Genomic DNA, 15,417 nt, shown 5'->3' on the forward strand with positions numbered 1-15,417 from the left:
CCATCTCAAGGATTCTATGTAAACTGCTATCTTATAAATTCAAGGGTTTTCCTAAATACATTGCTTTAGAAATGCTGCTATGTTTATCTGCTATGCGGGTCTGATTTAAGGCCAGATGACATGACTCACTGCTCTCTAGAGGGGAGGGGGGTGAATTATCTGAATTATACTTGCTTTAAGATCTTTTATCTCCTGCTTCATGGTCTTGGAAATCAGGTCAGCTAATTGCAGTTTGCTGATAAATGCTCAGACTGTGTGTGCTATTTCTGCATGCAAACACACATGGAACATTAAGTCCGTTGTCAGTCCTGGCAACATGTCTAAGTTTTTTTTTCTCTCCAAAACTGTATAATGTAATATGCATTTACTGTGCATAATATTTGATCTAATAATGATAATAATTTTTATTTATATAGCATCAACATATTCCACAGCCCTGTACAATTTGTAGGGTTCAAGTACAAACAAAAAGCATATTATAAGTGTATACCATCATCAGCATAAAGATGGTACTGGAAGCCAAATCTGGTGATGTTTGTCCAATGGGGGCTGTGTAGAGACAAGAGCAGGGGGCCTAGGATCGATCCCTGAGGAATCCCAACAGCAAGGGAAAGAGGAGAAGAAACAGAGCCTGCAAGTGATACACTGAAAGTGCGGTCTGAGAGATAAGAGGAGAACCAGGAGAGTGAAGTGTCATTGAGGCCGACTGAGCAGAGCATAGTGAGGAGGAGTTGATGGTCAACAGTGTCAAATGCTGCAGAGAGGTCCAGAAGAATAAGAAGAGAGAAGTCACCATTGGATTTAGCCATTAAGAGATCATTGGAGACTTTTGTGAGGGCCATTTCAGTAAAGTGCAGAGCGTGGAAACCAGATTGTAAGGGTGCATGCACACTACGTAACGCCGGGCGTGTATGAGAGCCGTACACGCCGGCATTACAGCAGGGCTGCCGAACACTTCCCATTCACTTCAATGGGAGCACTCGTAAACGCCGCTGTTACGAGCGCTCCCATTGAAGTGAATGGGAAGTGTTCGGCAGTCTGCTGTAATGCCGGCGTGTACGGCTCTCATACACGCCCGGCGTTACGTAGTGTGCATGCACCCTAAGGGGTCAAGCAGAGAGTTAGCAGAGAGATAGCGGATCTGATTTATTATAGCTTTCTAGTAATCATAATATATAAATTCTCAGGGTAAAAGCAATGTCTATATCTTGTGAGGTACGTCATTGTGTCCTGTCTATCAAATAGTCCAAGCCCTCCCACCAGTTTGTTGACTGATACTGAGCAGAAGAGACAGTAAGCAAAGATGGTGAGAAAGGGAGATGGGAAAACCCCTTAAAATGATACTTGAAAATCAATGTTCAACCTTTTAATGCTCAATGGTTGGTGAAAAAGGCAAAACCCACTGCCAAAAAATATTCAAGCGCTTTGATTGAGGGTGATTCTCTTTCATAGCATTGAACATGTCCAGATCATCTTCATCAAGCAGCCAGCCATACATTATTATCAGCACCAGACTGGGAAGTCTAGATACTAATCTGACAAAGGCTGTGACAGTGGTAGCATGAGACATGATCTGTTGAGTGTACATCCGGCTAATATTCAGAAGATTTAACTCTGGCATGTGTCCGGCTTGCTCAAAGAACATTGTCCACCCAGATTCTGTGATATTGAAATTAATCTGAAGTTCAAGTTGTTGAATCTTTTTAAGGTTTCCAGATTTTGCTTCTTGTGCTGAAAAAATTAAATAAAAAAATTCACTCTTTTTCTTTTCATTCTTTAGTTATTACAAAAATAACAACAAAAGGAAACAAACACAACAAAATAACGTATAATAGTTAGGATTAGATAGGACACATCTAAGCATAATAAACACAAATAAGATCATAAGATCCAACAGATAAAGTAGAGGAATAGGCGCAGAACCCGAGCTGTCTAGACAAAGCGGAATATGTCCATAGACTCATGTAACAAGACCCTGAGATATTCAAATGATATTATATAGAGGAAGGTTCTTGATATGGAAGGTAAATGTGCTATATTTGCTTTAATAAGTTGAGAAACCCATTCTAAAATCTTCATTAACGTCTTATTTATCTACACTCACCGGCCACTTTATTAGGTACACCATGCTAGTAACGGGTTGGACCCCCTTTTGCCTTCAGAACTGCCTCAATTCTTCGTGGCATAGATTCAACAAGGTGCTGGAAGCATTCCTCAGAGATTTTGGTCCATATTGACATGATGGCATCACACAGTTGCCGCAGATTTGTCGGCTGCACATCCATGATGTGAATCTCCCGTTCCACCACATCCCAAAGATGCTCTATTGGATTGAGATCTGGTGACTGTGGAGGCCATTGGAGTACAGTGAACTCATTGTCATGTTCAAGAAACCAGTCTGAGATGATTCCAGCTTTATGACATGGCGCATTATCCTGCTGAAAGTAGCCATCAGATGTTGGGTACATTGTGGTCATAAAGGGATGGACATGGTCAGCAACAATACTCAGGTAGGCTTTGGCGTTGCAACGATGCTCAATTGGTACCAAGGGGCCCAAAGAGTGCCAAGAAAATATTCCCCACACCATGACACCACCACCACCAGCCTGAACCGTTGATACAAGGCAGGATGGATCCATGCTTTCATGTTGTTGACGCCAAATTCTGACCCTACCATCCGAATGTCGCAGCAGAAATCGAGACTCATCAGACCAGGCAACGTTTTTCCAATCTTCAATTGTCCAATTTCGATGAGCTTGTGCAAATTGTAGCCTCAGTTTCCTGTTCTTAGCTGAAAGGAGTGGCACCCGGTGTGGTCTTCTGCTGCTGTAGCCCATCTGCCTCAAAGTTCGACGTACTGTGCGTTCAGAGATGCTCTTCTGGCTACCTTGGTTGTAACGGGTGGCTATTTGAGTCACTGTTGCCTTTCTATCAGCTCGAACCAGTCTGGCCATTCTCCTCTGACCTCTGGCATCAACAACGCATTTCCGCCCACAGAACTGCCGCTCACTGGATGTTTTTTCTTTTTTGGACCATTCTCTGTAAACCCTAGAGATGGTTGTGCGTGAAAATCCCAGTAGATCAGCAGTTTCTGAAATACTCAGACCAGCCCTTCTGGCACCAACAACCATGCCACGTTCAAAGGCACTCAAATCACCTTTCTTCCCCATACTGATGCTCGGTTTGAACTGCAGGAGATTGTCTTGACCATGTCTACATGCCTAAATGCACTGAGTTGCCGCCATGTGATTGGCTGATTAGAAATTAAGTGTTAACGAGCAGTTGGACAGGTGTACCTAATAAAGTGGCCGGTGAGTGTATATGCCAAATTGGTACAGATTGTTCCACACATTTGGCGATGAATAAAGAAAAGACATCAGTCAACAATTCATGTTAATATATATGCAGAGATATATTTATGTATGTGTATATAACATCAAACTATACTGTTACTTCACCCTAAAGTCTCATTCAGATGGGCACCTGTGTTTTACTGTCCATATTCTGCATTTATCACTTGAACAAGCTGCAATTCTACTAGACCAGTGGTTTGTATGATGCTATAAATTTGGCTAGATATACCAGTCTAAACAAGGCCTAGAGAAGGAAATAATGGGGAAGACACAAACAGCCTTGCCCATCTTTGAGAAAATTCATTTCTTTAACCCCTTAGCGACCTTTGACGTACTATTACGTCATGGACGCGAGGTACTTCGCGCACCATGACGTAATTGTACGTCATGGTGATTCCGCCCGCTCACTAGCTGAGCGGGCGGAATCGGAACTGGGTGATGGCTGTTACTGACAGCTATCACCCTTTTCCATAACCTCTGGTCGGTACATGACCACCGCAAACAAAGGGTGCCGCGATCTCTCCCCCCCCCCCCCCCCCGCCGGCACCCCCTGCGGCGAGATCGGGGGGTGCCGGTATCTGTAATATGTAGTCTGGGGTCTGGTTAGTGACCCCAGACAGCCCTGAGCACTCACTTACCTGGTGATGCTCCCGGCGTCTTCTGGAAGTGAGCTGTCCCGTCCGCACAGCTCACTTCCTGTTTCTCGAGTGAGACACGTGCAGGCTGTCACTGCAGCCTGTGTCTCATTCTAGAGTAGAGAATCAGTGATGCAATCATCACTGATCCATGTGTCCCATAGGGACACAAGAACAAGTAAAAAAAAAGTGTAAAAAAAAAAAAAAAAAGTATTTGAAAACAATTAATAAAGTTATAAAGTCCCAAAAATCCCTTTTTTCTATAAAAAATGAATTATGTAAAAAAAACACAAAAAATTAATAAAAACAATACATATTTGGTATTGTCGCGTCCGTAACAACCTGTACAACAAAACTGAAACAATATTTAATGTACACAGTGAACGGCGGTAAAAAATAACGGAAAAAAAACGCCGGAAGTAGTGATTTTTCGCCATCTCACCTTACAAAATGTGCTATAAAAAGTGATCAAAAAGTCATATGCACCCCAAAATAGTACCAATAAAATGCACAGGTTGTCCCGCAAAAAATAAGCCCTCAACCAACACTGTCAAGCGAAAAATAAAAATGTTACGCCTCTCAGAAGATGGCGATGCAAAAATCACTGATTTATGTCCCCAAATGTGTTTTTGTTCTGCAGACTTAGTATCGCATAAAAAAATAACATAAATGAGGTATCGCCGTAACCGTACCGACCCGCAGAATAAAGGTCACATGTTACTTATACTGTACGCTGCATGGCGAAAAATGTAAAAGGTAAAACTCAATACCAGAATTGATTTTTTCTCTTTTAAATCCAGCAAAAAAAGAGTTAATAAAATGTAATCAGTAAGTTTTAGGCACCCCAAGATGGTGTCATTACAAAATACATCCCGCAAACAACAAGCCCTTATATGGCCACGTCAGCAGAAAAATAAAGAAAATATAGCCTCTACCAATGTGAAGACAAAATCACGCAAAATCGCCAAATCATTAGAACACAACTGGGTGCGGCAGGCAGGGAATGTATAAGCTGTGCAAGCGAATATCAGGGGACACCCTATATTTACAGCTTATGAGGGAAAATATACCAGAAGTGACCCCCAAAGTGACCCCAGTGTGACTCCCCCAATCATAGGAGCTACTGGGGGTACAGTAGGGAATTTAGTGTCTGCAATGTCCTCCGCACCGCTTATATATTCCCTCTTCGCCATCCGCTGTGCAGTCACGTCCGGGATACTAATACTCACTACACCCCCTGATAAATTCTTTTAGGGGTGCAGTTTTCAAACTGCGGTCACTCCTTTGGGGAATCCACTTTTCTGGTACCTTACAGGCTCTACAAACATGACATGGCGTCTAGATACCAAACATCTGAATCTGTGCTCCAAAAGCCGCATCGCGCTCCTTCCCTTCTGCCCCCTGCTGTGTGCCCAAACTGCAGTTTATGCCACATGTATGACACATGTATGACACTGGTGTAACCGGGGTAATGTCATATGTGAGTATAAACTGATATTAGGGCACATATATGACACTGGTGTACCCCGGATAACGTACGTAATGTCATATGTGGGTATAAACTGATATTAGGGCCCAGCCAGACACAGAAGGGAAGAAGGTTATTTGGTTTTTGGAGCACAGACTTAGACGGTTTGGTTTTTGGATGCCATGGCACTTTTGCAGAGACTCTAAAATTTCCCCTACAAAATGGGGTCACTTCTTGGGGAATTCCAGTTTACTGGCACCTCCAGGGCTCTGCAAAAACAACATGGCACCCAGAAAGTCCCTCTAAATCTGTACCCCAAAAGCTAAAAAGCGCAGTGCTCCTTCGCTTCTGAGCCCTGCTGTGCGCCCAAGCAGCAATTTATACCCACATATATAATTTTTTTGCCCCTCGGGAAGGCCCACTTAATAGTTTTAGGAGTGCAGGTCTCTGACAACACAAAGTGGGTGCAATGCATTGGATACCAAAATGGCATATTTCTTTAAAAATTTCAATTTTTGGGAAGCATTTTTAGTCTCAAAATCATAATACCACTTGATACATTCCTTGACGGGTGTAGTTTCTAAAATGGGGTCACTTTTGAGGGGTTTCTATTGTATTGATACTTTAGGGGCTCAGCAAATGCGACATGGCACCTCAAAACTATTCCAGCAATATATGCCCTCCAAAATCCAAATAGCGCTCTTTAACATTCTGAGCCCCGCCATGTTCCCATACAGCAGATTATGATCCCATATGGGGTATTGCCGTGTTCAGGGGAAATTGTGTAACAAACTGTGGGGGGGCTCTTAATTCTCTAACTACTTGCAAAAATTAAAAATATGGCGCTAAATGGACGATTTATTGGAAAAAAAGTAATTTTTCATTTTCACATCTCAATGGTAAAAAAATCTGTGAAACACCTGTAGGGTCCAAGTGCTCACTAAACCCCTTGATAAATTCCTTGAGGGGTCTATTTTTCAAAATGGGGTCGTTTTGGGGGGGTTTCCACTGTTCTAGCACTTCAGGGGCTCTCCAAATGCAACATGGTGCCTGAAACAGATTTCAGCTAAATTTGCCCTCCAAAATCCCAATAGCGATCCTTCAGCTCTGGACTTTACAGTGTGCCCATACATCACTTTACATCCACATGTGGGGCATTTCTGTAGTTGGGGCAAAGTGCTTGACAATTTGTGGGGTGCATTTTCTTTTTTAACCCCTTGTGGAAATGCATAATTTGGGGTTAAAGCTACATTTTATAGCAAAAAATGTCACTTTTCCTTTTGTTGGGCCAATTCTGTTACACTCCTGTAGGGTCAAAGGGCTCACTAAACCCCTTGGTAAATTCCTTGAGGGGTATAGTTTCCAAAATGGGGTGACATTTTGGGGGTTTCCACTGTTTTGGCACATTGGGGGCTCTGCAAAAGGGACATGGTGCCTGAAAAGTATTCTAGTAAAATCTGGCCTACAAAATCCAATTAGCGCTCCATCTGCTCTGAGAGCGACCGTGTGCCTGTACATTAGGGTACCAGCACATATGGGGTATTGTCGTGTTCAGGAGAAATTGTGTAACAAAATGTGGGGTGCAGTTTCTCCTTTAACCCTTTGTGAAGATGAAAAATTTGGGGCTACAGTGACATTTTATTATAAAAAAAAGTAATTTTTCATTTTCACATCTCAATGGTAAAAAAATCTGTGAAACACCTGTAGGGTCCAAGTGCTCACTATACCCCTTGATAAATTCCTTGAGGGGTCTAGTTTCCAAAATGGGGTGACATTTTGGGGTTTTCCACTGTTTTGGCACCTTGGGGGCTTTGCAATCGGGGCATGGCGCCTGAAAAATATTCTAGCAAAATCTGGCCTACAAAATCCAATTAGCGCTCCATCCGCTCTGAGAGCGACCGTGTGCCCGTACATTAGGGTACCAGCACATATGGGGTATTGTCGTGTTCGGGAGAAATTGTGTAACAAAATGTGGGGTGCAGTTTCTCCTTTAAACCTTAGTAAATGTGTAAATTCTAGGGCTAAATGAATATATTAGTGACAGAAATTGAAAAATGTAAATTTGACCTCCATTTTGTTTTAATTGTTGTGAAATGCTGAAAGGGTTAAGAAACTTTCTAACTGCTGTTTTGGATTCTTTCAGGAGTGCAGTTTTTAGAATGGGGTGACTTTTGGGGGGTTTTATTAGAGAGGCCTTTCAAGTTCCCTTCAGAACTGAACTGGTCCCTTGAAAAATGTGTTTTGGAAATTTTCTTGAAAATTTGGAAAATTACTGCTTGACTTGTAAGCCTTATAATATCTGAAAAAAATGAAAGGGTGCTTAAAATTTGATTGCTACATAAATCAGAAACATCGTTAATTATATTTATGAAAAAATTCGGGTAGTATGACTTTCTATTTGAAAGGCTTGCAATTTCAAAGTTTGAAAACTGCATTTTTTTCAAAATTTTCACCAAATTTCCTATTTTTTCATAATTAAAGACAAAACATATCGACGAAAATTTACTACTGACATGAAGTACAATGTGTTACGAAAAAACAATCTCAGAATCACTTGTGTAAGTTAAAGCGTCTCAAAGTTATCACCATTTAAAGTGACACATGTCAGATTTGAAAAAAGAGGCCTGGTCCTTAAGTCACTTTTGGGCTGTGTCTCTAAGGGGTTAAAAACACTGAAGATAACAATAAAGGAAACTTTGTCCAGAAGGTAATGAATGAGAAAACACTTTACGCCAGGTTCACACTAGTGTTCACCTGTCCGTTCTGAGCTTTCCGCCTTCTGCATGCCAGAAGTCGGAAAGCTCAGACCGGGTCCGGCCGTGAGCGGCGGTGAGCGTTTTATGCTCTCCGCCGCGAAACCGGATTTTTTTTATCCAGACACAGAGTACTGCATGTCCGACTCAGTGTCCGGATTATAAAACCTGGTTTCGCGGCGGAGAGCATAAAACGCTCACCGCCGCTCACGGCCAGACATCTCTCTCACCCATTCAAATGAATGGGAGAGAGAGAATCCTGCAGGTTTCCGTCTCCTGCCTCTGTTTTAGGCAGGAAACGGAAACCTCAAGTACGGAGAGGGCAACGCAGATGTGAACGAGCCCTTAGTAGTACAAAACCTGAAAGTCAATGACGTACCTAATAATGCAATGCTCTCATCATCTAAAATCTCCATCATGTTGAGGAATTTGAGATTCGGAAGATTTTGCAATTGATTTATTATCAGTTTGGCAGCATGGGCCATCCCATCTCCGACTGGCAGCCGCAACAACTCCAAGTGAGAGAGAGAACCCAAGGCTACAGCTGTCAAAGATAGGTGGGTATTACAATGAAATGACATAAAACAATGGATTATTTCCTTGTATATTTGCAAATCTAAAAACAGATGGCACATAAGGAAATCATGTTATTGTACAATATAATAAGTCATATAGGTGTTTAGTCACATGCAAATATGAAATGTATCCTTGACCATGACTGATATTATTTGGCCGATGGCAGAACCGACTGCGCATGCGTACCATTTAAAACCAGAAGAATCCATCGGCAGAAGACGTCGCGGAGAGGCGTTCAAGAAGAAGAAGAGGCCATCGCTAGAGAGTTTTCTCGCAGCACTGGGGATGCCCCCAGTGCCGTTTGAACATTAGGAACCGCCCTCAGTGCTGCGAGAAAACTCATTAGCATGACGATGGCAGAACGGTCTACGATCTACGGAATGGTGGCGCAGAGAAAACATTTATAGGTAGATGTAGAATACCCTTTCCTAAGGCTATTCCGACATGTTAGGGAGAAAAAAAATCAACTACAATGATTGAATCCCTTTAATAGCATACACGTCTTCCTACAGTGTTTATGTTTCTTAAAGATATTACTTAGAACTTCCTTAGGCTAGCATTGTGCCTGTCATTGAGTGCTGTCATGGTGCACCGGGGTAAGATTATGAAGTATTCAGTGAATATCACCTGGCATGTGGGCATTATTTTTGGCATTAAGGGTATTGTGTCTTTCACCAGGCATTACAGTTGGCATGGAGGACACTGGCTGTTATGGGGACATTGTAACTGGCATGGTGGCACTGAAGGAATTACAGTTGGCATGGGCACTTAGTGACACACATAGATGCATTATGCTGGCACGAGGTCAATTTCTTGTTAGAATGGGAAGTATATGGGGTAAAAGAGAAGTTCCATAGATGACATAACCATATTTAAATTTGGGGAATATCTACTGTATTGATTTGATCACCTTATGATTTTTTTCCCTGCTACTGCAACCACTGTACAGAAAAAATATTTATAGAAAAAAAGTTTGTAGACTGGGCATTTTGGGACACAGGGATACCTAATGTGTATGTGTTTCACAGTAATTTTTAGTTTTATATGTTTTGTAGGGAAAGGGTGGTGATTCAAATGTTTAATTTTGTATTTTTTTTTAATATTTATTAAACTTTTTTTTTTCACTATTTTACTAGCCCCCCCCTAGGGAACTTAAATCTGCCTTTGTTTGATTACAAATCCCATAGATTGCAATACAACTGCTATCCTTTAAAACCCAGCATCCGCCGTACTATTACAGCAAGTGTCAGAAAGGGGTTAAATATAGTTCTGTTAATTGAAAAAAAACCCTTTAAGGTCTACATTTATGAAAATGTATGAAAAGTAAGTAAAACGTGAAAATATTAGAAAAAATCCTCAGTTCTTTTTTTTCTACCAGAAATAACATCAGTAATGTCTGTGAGATGTATCTGGTATTGTAGCTCAGGTCCATTCAAGTGAAAACTGCAAAAGTTGCAATATTAGCCACAGCTCGTAAACAAGACTCTCTCTGTTTCTATGAAAAGCAAATGTGTTTTCTATTCTTAGACAACCCCTTTAAGTTTTTAAAGCTATACACATATATATGAAGGTATACATGAATTATCTTAGGAGAAATACAGGAGAAATCTAATCTACCACCTATACCTACAATGGTTACTACCAATAATCATATTGGATATTGTACCATCAGTTATGCCAAGGCCAAATACAAGACTGTATCTGCACATTGGTGAACGTGTTTATTACTTTGTTGTCAGCTCAACATTGTAGAACATAATAAAATAAATTATACTGCACACGTTACCAAAGGTCTCCGAAACATCTTTTGCTGTTATTTTTTGCTTCTCCAAGTTTAGAACTTTCAGTCTTGTAAAAGTTTTGATTGCAGAAGCTGTAAGGAAATAGAATCCATGACAATGACAATGCTCTTGAGCTAACTTGTATATTGACTAACACATCGCTATCTCAGCAATAGAGAGACTGATTCACAAGAAGACAACATCAGGAAAACCTAACCTATCCATCTGCAGGGCTGGGTTGATATGTTCCTCTAAAATCTCCAGTATCTGAGTTGGAATGGCCGAGAATATGTTAAAAATTTTGTTTTATTTAATGCAATGGGGAAGTAAAAAATTCACAACAAATCTTGAACCCAAAAATCCCATTTTATTGTGCATGATCTGCTTATAGACAGTATGATTAGGAAATGCTTCTATGGCTGCAAACATATAATAGCTGAGTTTGGGTTACACTCGAGCTTTGGATTTGTTTGCCCCCCTTTTACTTAAACATCACCTGCGCCTCTGTCCTGATGATATACATTACCATACAGTCATAAAGGTAATACCTAGCAAAGCCATGTCGCTATCCTGTAGCTTTGCTCCATATAGATCCAATGCTATCAGTTTCTTACAAGTTGTGAGAGAGTTTATCAGCCCATTACAATCCAGAAGGTTTGGGAAATTCAGGCGGAGAACTTCCAGGTCTGCAAAGCTTTGGATGAATATACCTACAAAAAATGTATATTTCATGAAAACAGAGAACTAAACTGAACACTAGTACATCATACACAAGAGAAAAGGATCAGGGCAAGTTTCACTCACAAGTACATGGCTGGGATCATATACAGTGTAAAATTACCTGTGCTATACAGGCTGGCTGACTATAGTAAAGCCCCCTATATAGCACAGGTGTTTACTTCTGAAATCAAGGGAGAATGGAGGGGTTGGGGAACCTGGGGGTTGGGTGCTGGTTCTGATTATATGAACAAGGCCAGAACCCCCCGGGTCCATTATTTAACCCCTTCCCGACATGCGCCGTAATAGTACGGCACATGTCGGGTCTGTAACTATGGCGACCGCCCGCTTTAAGCAGTAGACAACCGGCTCTAATGCCTCCAATCGGTCCCCGGACCGATCGGAGGCATTAACCCCTCCGGCGCCGCGGTCAAAGGCGCCGGAGGCGCCATTTTCCCGGCGGCGCATGGGCGCCGCCATTTTGGCCGGGATCGCCGGCTCCTGGAGCATGCTCCAGGGCTGACGTCCCGTTGCCATGACAGCCGGGAGCCTTGTACAGGCTCCCAGGCTTGTCTGCAAATCCTCTCTTTTGCAGGCTGGTCTATGCAGCCTGCAAAAGAAAGGATGCTTTTTTGCAATGCATTGCAATGCATTAGCATTGTAATGCATTGCATTAGTGATCAGACCCCCTGGGGTTCAACACCCCTAGGGGGTCTAATAAATGCAAAAAAAAAAAAAAAAAAAAAAAAGTTTAAAAAAATATAAAAAAATATAAAAAGAATTAAAAAGTTCAAATCACCCCCCTTTCCCTAGAACACATATAAAAGTAGTTAAAAACTGTGAAACATATACATCTTAGGTATCCCCGCGTCCGAAATTGCCCGCTCTACAAATCTATAAAAAATATTTTTCCTATTCGGTAAACGCCGTAGCGGGAAAAATAGTCGAAAGTGCCAAACCGCCATTTTTTCACTGTTTTGATTCTGATAAAAATTTGAATAAAAAGTGATCAAAGCAATAACATTTCCCGAAAATGGTAGAACTAAAAAGTACACCCAGCCCCGCAAAAAAAGACGCCCTATGCATCCCCGTACACTTACGTATAAAAAAGTTACGGCCGTCGGAATATGGCGACTTTTAGAAGAAAATTTTTTTAACACAGTTTTGGAATTTTTTTTAGGGGTCAAAATGTAAATAAAACCATATACATTTGGTATCCCTGGAACCGTACCGAAACACAGAATATAGCGGACATGTCATTTTGGCTGCACAGTGAACGCCGTAAAACCAAAGCCCGTAAGAAATTCGCAGAAATGCATTTTTTCTTCAAATCCACCCCATTCTGAATTTTTTTCCTGCTTCCCAGTACATTATATAGAATAATTAATGGTAGCATCATGAAGAAAAATTTGTCCTGCAAAAATTAAGACCTCATATGGCTCTGGGAGCGGAGAAATAAAAAAGTTATGGGGTTTAGAAGGAGGGGAGTCAAAAACGAAAAACAATCTTAACTCCACAGACAAAGCTCTTTAAGAGTCTCTGGTCCCTTAATAATTCAGGCACACTCCCATGTGTTTATGCCAGTCAGGAACTTAATTTCATGGTACTGCACATTTGTGAAAGGGTTTACATAGATGGGGGTAACACGGTAGCTCAGTGGTTAGCACCGCAGCCTTGCAGTGCTGGAGTCCTGTGTTCGAATCCCAGCAGGAACAACATTTGCAAGGAGTTTTTATGTTCTCCCTGAGTTTGCATGGATTTCCTCACATACTATATAGACATACTGATAGGAAAAAAATGTACATTGTGAGCCCTATATGGGGCTCGCAATCTTCATAAAAAAAGGGTTTACATAGATAGTACAAATATAACAAGTACAATAAACACAAAACTAGATGACAAACCTGATGCAAGTACGAAAAGGGGCCTTTCGTACTTGCAAGCAGGCATAGTACGCTCTGCAGGGACCACAAAAAAAATGGCCGCTGGCATTTGCAGTCGGCTCTGCGTGAGGCGTCGAAGTGTGACCCCAGCTGGAAGAAGATGAGTGAAGAGGCGGTTGCTGAAGAAGATGGAGGCGTCGCTGGAGAGAGTTCTCTCGCAGCATTGGGGACGCCCCCAGTGCTGTTTGAGTGCTGAGGCCCACCCCCAGTGGGAGTGCTGCGAGAGAACTCATTTACATACTGACAAAAACCGAGATTTTAACCGAACGGTGGGCCAGAGATGACTTCTAAAGGTAGAAGAAAAATAGCATTTTTTAAGGCTATTCTGATGTGTTAACGAGAAAAAAAAGGGTTTTAATGGTAGGATCTCTTTAATGAGTGATGTATCTTTTATCACACTGAGTCTTCAGGCTGTGGTTTAAGGTCTCAATTGCGAGGGACAATCTTATGTATCATGGTAGGGAGTTCCAGAGTAGGAAGGATGCACATGAGACATCTTGGTTGTCTGAAGAGCAAATCAGAACAGAGTGAAGAAGGAGATCCTGTGCGGCTCGTAGAGTACATGTGAGGAACTAGTGGGATATTTTGATTTTGCTATTTGACATTGAACTATAGGAATGATAAGCAGAATCTCACCAAATCTTGTTGCATCAAAGCCACTATCTGCACCCTGAAGTACAATCTTCTTTATTCTTTTAAGTGTTTGGAATTCATCTGGCAAATTGTTTATAACCTCTGTATTGTTCAGTAGGACAATGGACACTTCTTCCAAGCGTGTAAACGTATGAATGCCCCGAATCAGTAATTCTAAAAATACAGCAAGAAGTGAAAAAGATGCCACAAAGTGAAAAAGTCATACCCCTAAATATGATAACTCTTTAATCACTGGTGTTAATATCAAGCAAATGCTTAAGTATTTAAAATATAGTTTTAAAACATCTTTCATAACCAAACTGACTTCCTGTTTTTGCTACAAATCATTATAGAATCATATGTGACTATGATTTACTTCCCATAACCTGCACTGCTGCTTTCCTGAATTTCATATAGGGGCTGTAGTTTAAAGATAAAATAAAAAAATCCTTTAATAGTCCCACCATGGGGAAATTCAGTTTGTTACAGCAGCATGGATAATACAGTAATATATTACATGAAAGAACCCATACAAGCTCATAGCAGATACAAAAGATACTAGGAGTCATAGCAACTAAGAAGAAAAAGAAAGACTTCAGGATCATTTAGGTCTCTGTGCAGAGTGATCTCTGATGTTTATTATACAGCCTGACTGTGGTCGGGAGGAAGGATCTTCAACAATACTCCTTCTCACACTTGGGATGAAGCAGTCGGTCACTGACAGTATTGCCAAGTGCTATCACGGTCTCATACATGGGATGGGAGTTGTTCTCCAGTGAACCTGCCAGGTAATTCTGCTCTTCGATCTGAGAGCAGTATATGATAGATGGGCACAAAGCAGAGGTCTGTGCTATATAGTGTATATGATACAGGGACATAAGCAGAGGTATGTGATATAGTAGTCTCCTAGTAGACACAGTGAGACGACTGCTTACGCCATCCGTACAACATAACTAATAGCCTTCTGTGTACACACACTGATACAGAGAAAGCTATCAAAGGGCCCATTCACACTACGGATACGCTGACTGATTCTAAACGTTAAAACACGTTCAGAATCAGCAGCGTATAAAGCAGATCCCATTCATTTCAATGGGAGCCGGCATACAAGCGCTCCCCATTGAAACGAATGGGCTGCTTTTTTCTCTACGAGCGCTCCCATTGAAGTGAATGGTAAGCGCTCGCATGTACGGCTCACTCGGCTCATTCCAAGCCATACACCCGAGCGCTTCCCATTCACTTCAATGGGAGCGCTCGTAGAGAAAAAAGCAGCCCATTCGCTTCAATGGGGAGCGCTCGTATGCCGGCTCCCATTGAAATGAATGGGATCTGCTTTATACGCGTTGATTCTGAACGTATTTTAACGTTCAGAATCAGTCAGCGTATCCGTAGTGTGAATGGGCCCAAACACTGTGTGTAGGTATTCAGGACTCTTACCGCCCATACTAGAAGTCCTGTTAGGATTTACTCTGCTTTTCACTCAGAAATCCTTATCAAAATCGTGTAAACTTATATATCTCTGTGTTCAGCTTCTCTCCCTCTATTATATCCTGCTCTC

General features: G+C 41.6%; 1 protein-coding gene and 1 long non-coding RNA gene across 2 annotated transcripts in view; one reads left to right on the forward strand and one right to left on the reverse strand.

The window, feature by feature from the left end:
• LOC142200553 (uncharacterized) overlaps positions 1 to 15,417 on the forward strand; it is a 221,536-nt gene that overhangs the window by 189,699 nt on the left and 16,420 nt on the right. The gene's annotated exons all lie outside the window — the stretch shown is intronic.
• NAIP (NLR family apoptosis inhibitory protein) overlaps positions 1,367 to 15,417 on the reverse strand; it is a 37,166-nt gene continuing 23,115 nt past the window's right edge. Inside the window, exons 6-10 of the mRNA XM_075270944.1 lie at positions 13,863 to 14,033; positions 11,115 to 11,276; positions 10,572 to 10,658; positions 8,589 to 8,753; positions 1,367 to 1,731 (exon numbers count right to left, since the gene is read on the reverse strand). Coding sequence (XP_075127045.1) covers positions 1,367 to 1,731; positions 8,589 to 8,753; positions 10,572 to 10,658; positions 11,115 to 11,276; positions 13,863 to 14,033 — 950 coding nt within the window. The remainder of the gene's footprint in view (positions 1,732 to 8,588; positions 8,754 to 10,571; positions 10,659 to 11,114; positions 11,277 to 13,862; positions 14,034 to 15,417) is intronic.

This window comes from Leptodactylus fuscus, chromosome 1 (assembly GCF_031893055.1).
Source record: "Leptodactylus fuscus isolate aLepFus1 chromosome 1, aLepFus1.hap2, whole genome shotgun sequence".
In the NCBI taxonomy this organism is placed as follows: domain Eukaryota; kingdom Metazoa; phylum Chordata; class Amphibia; order Anura; family Leptodactylidae; genus Leptodactylus; species Leptodactylus fuscus.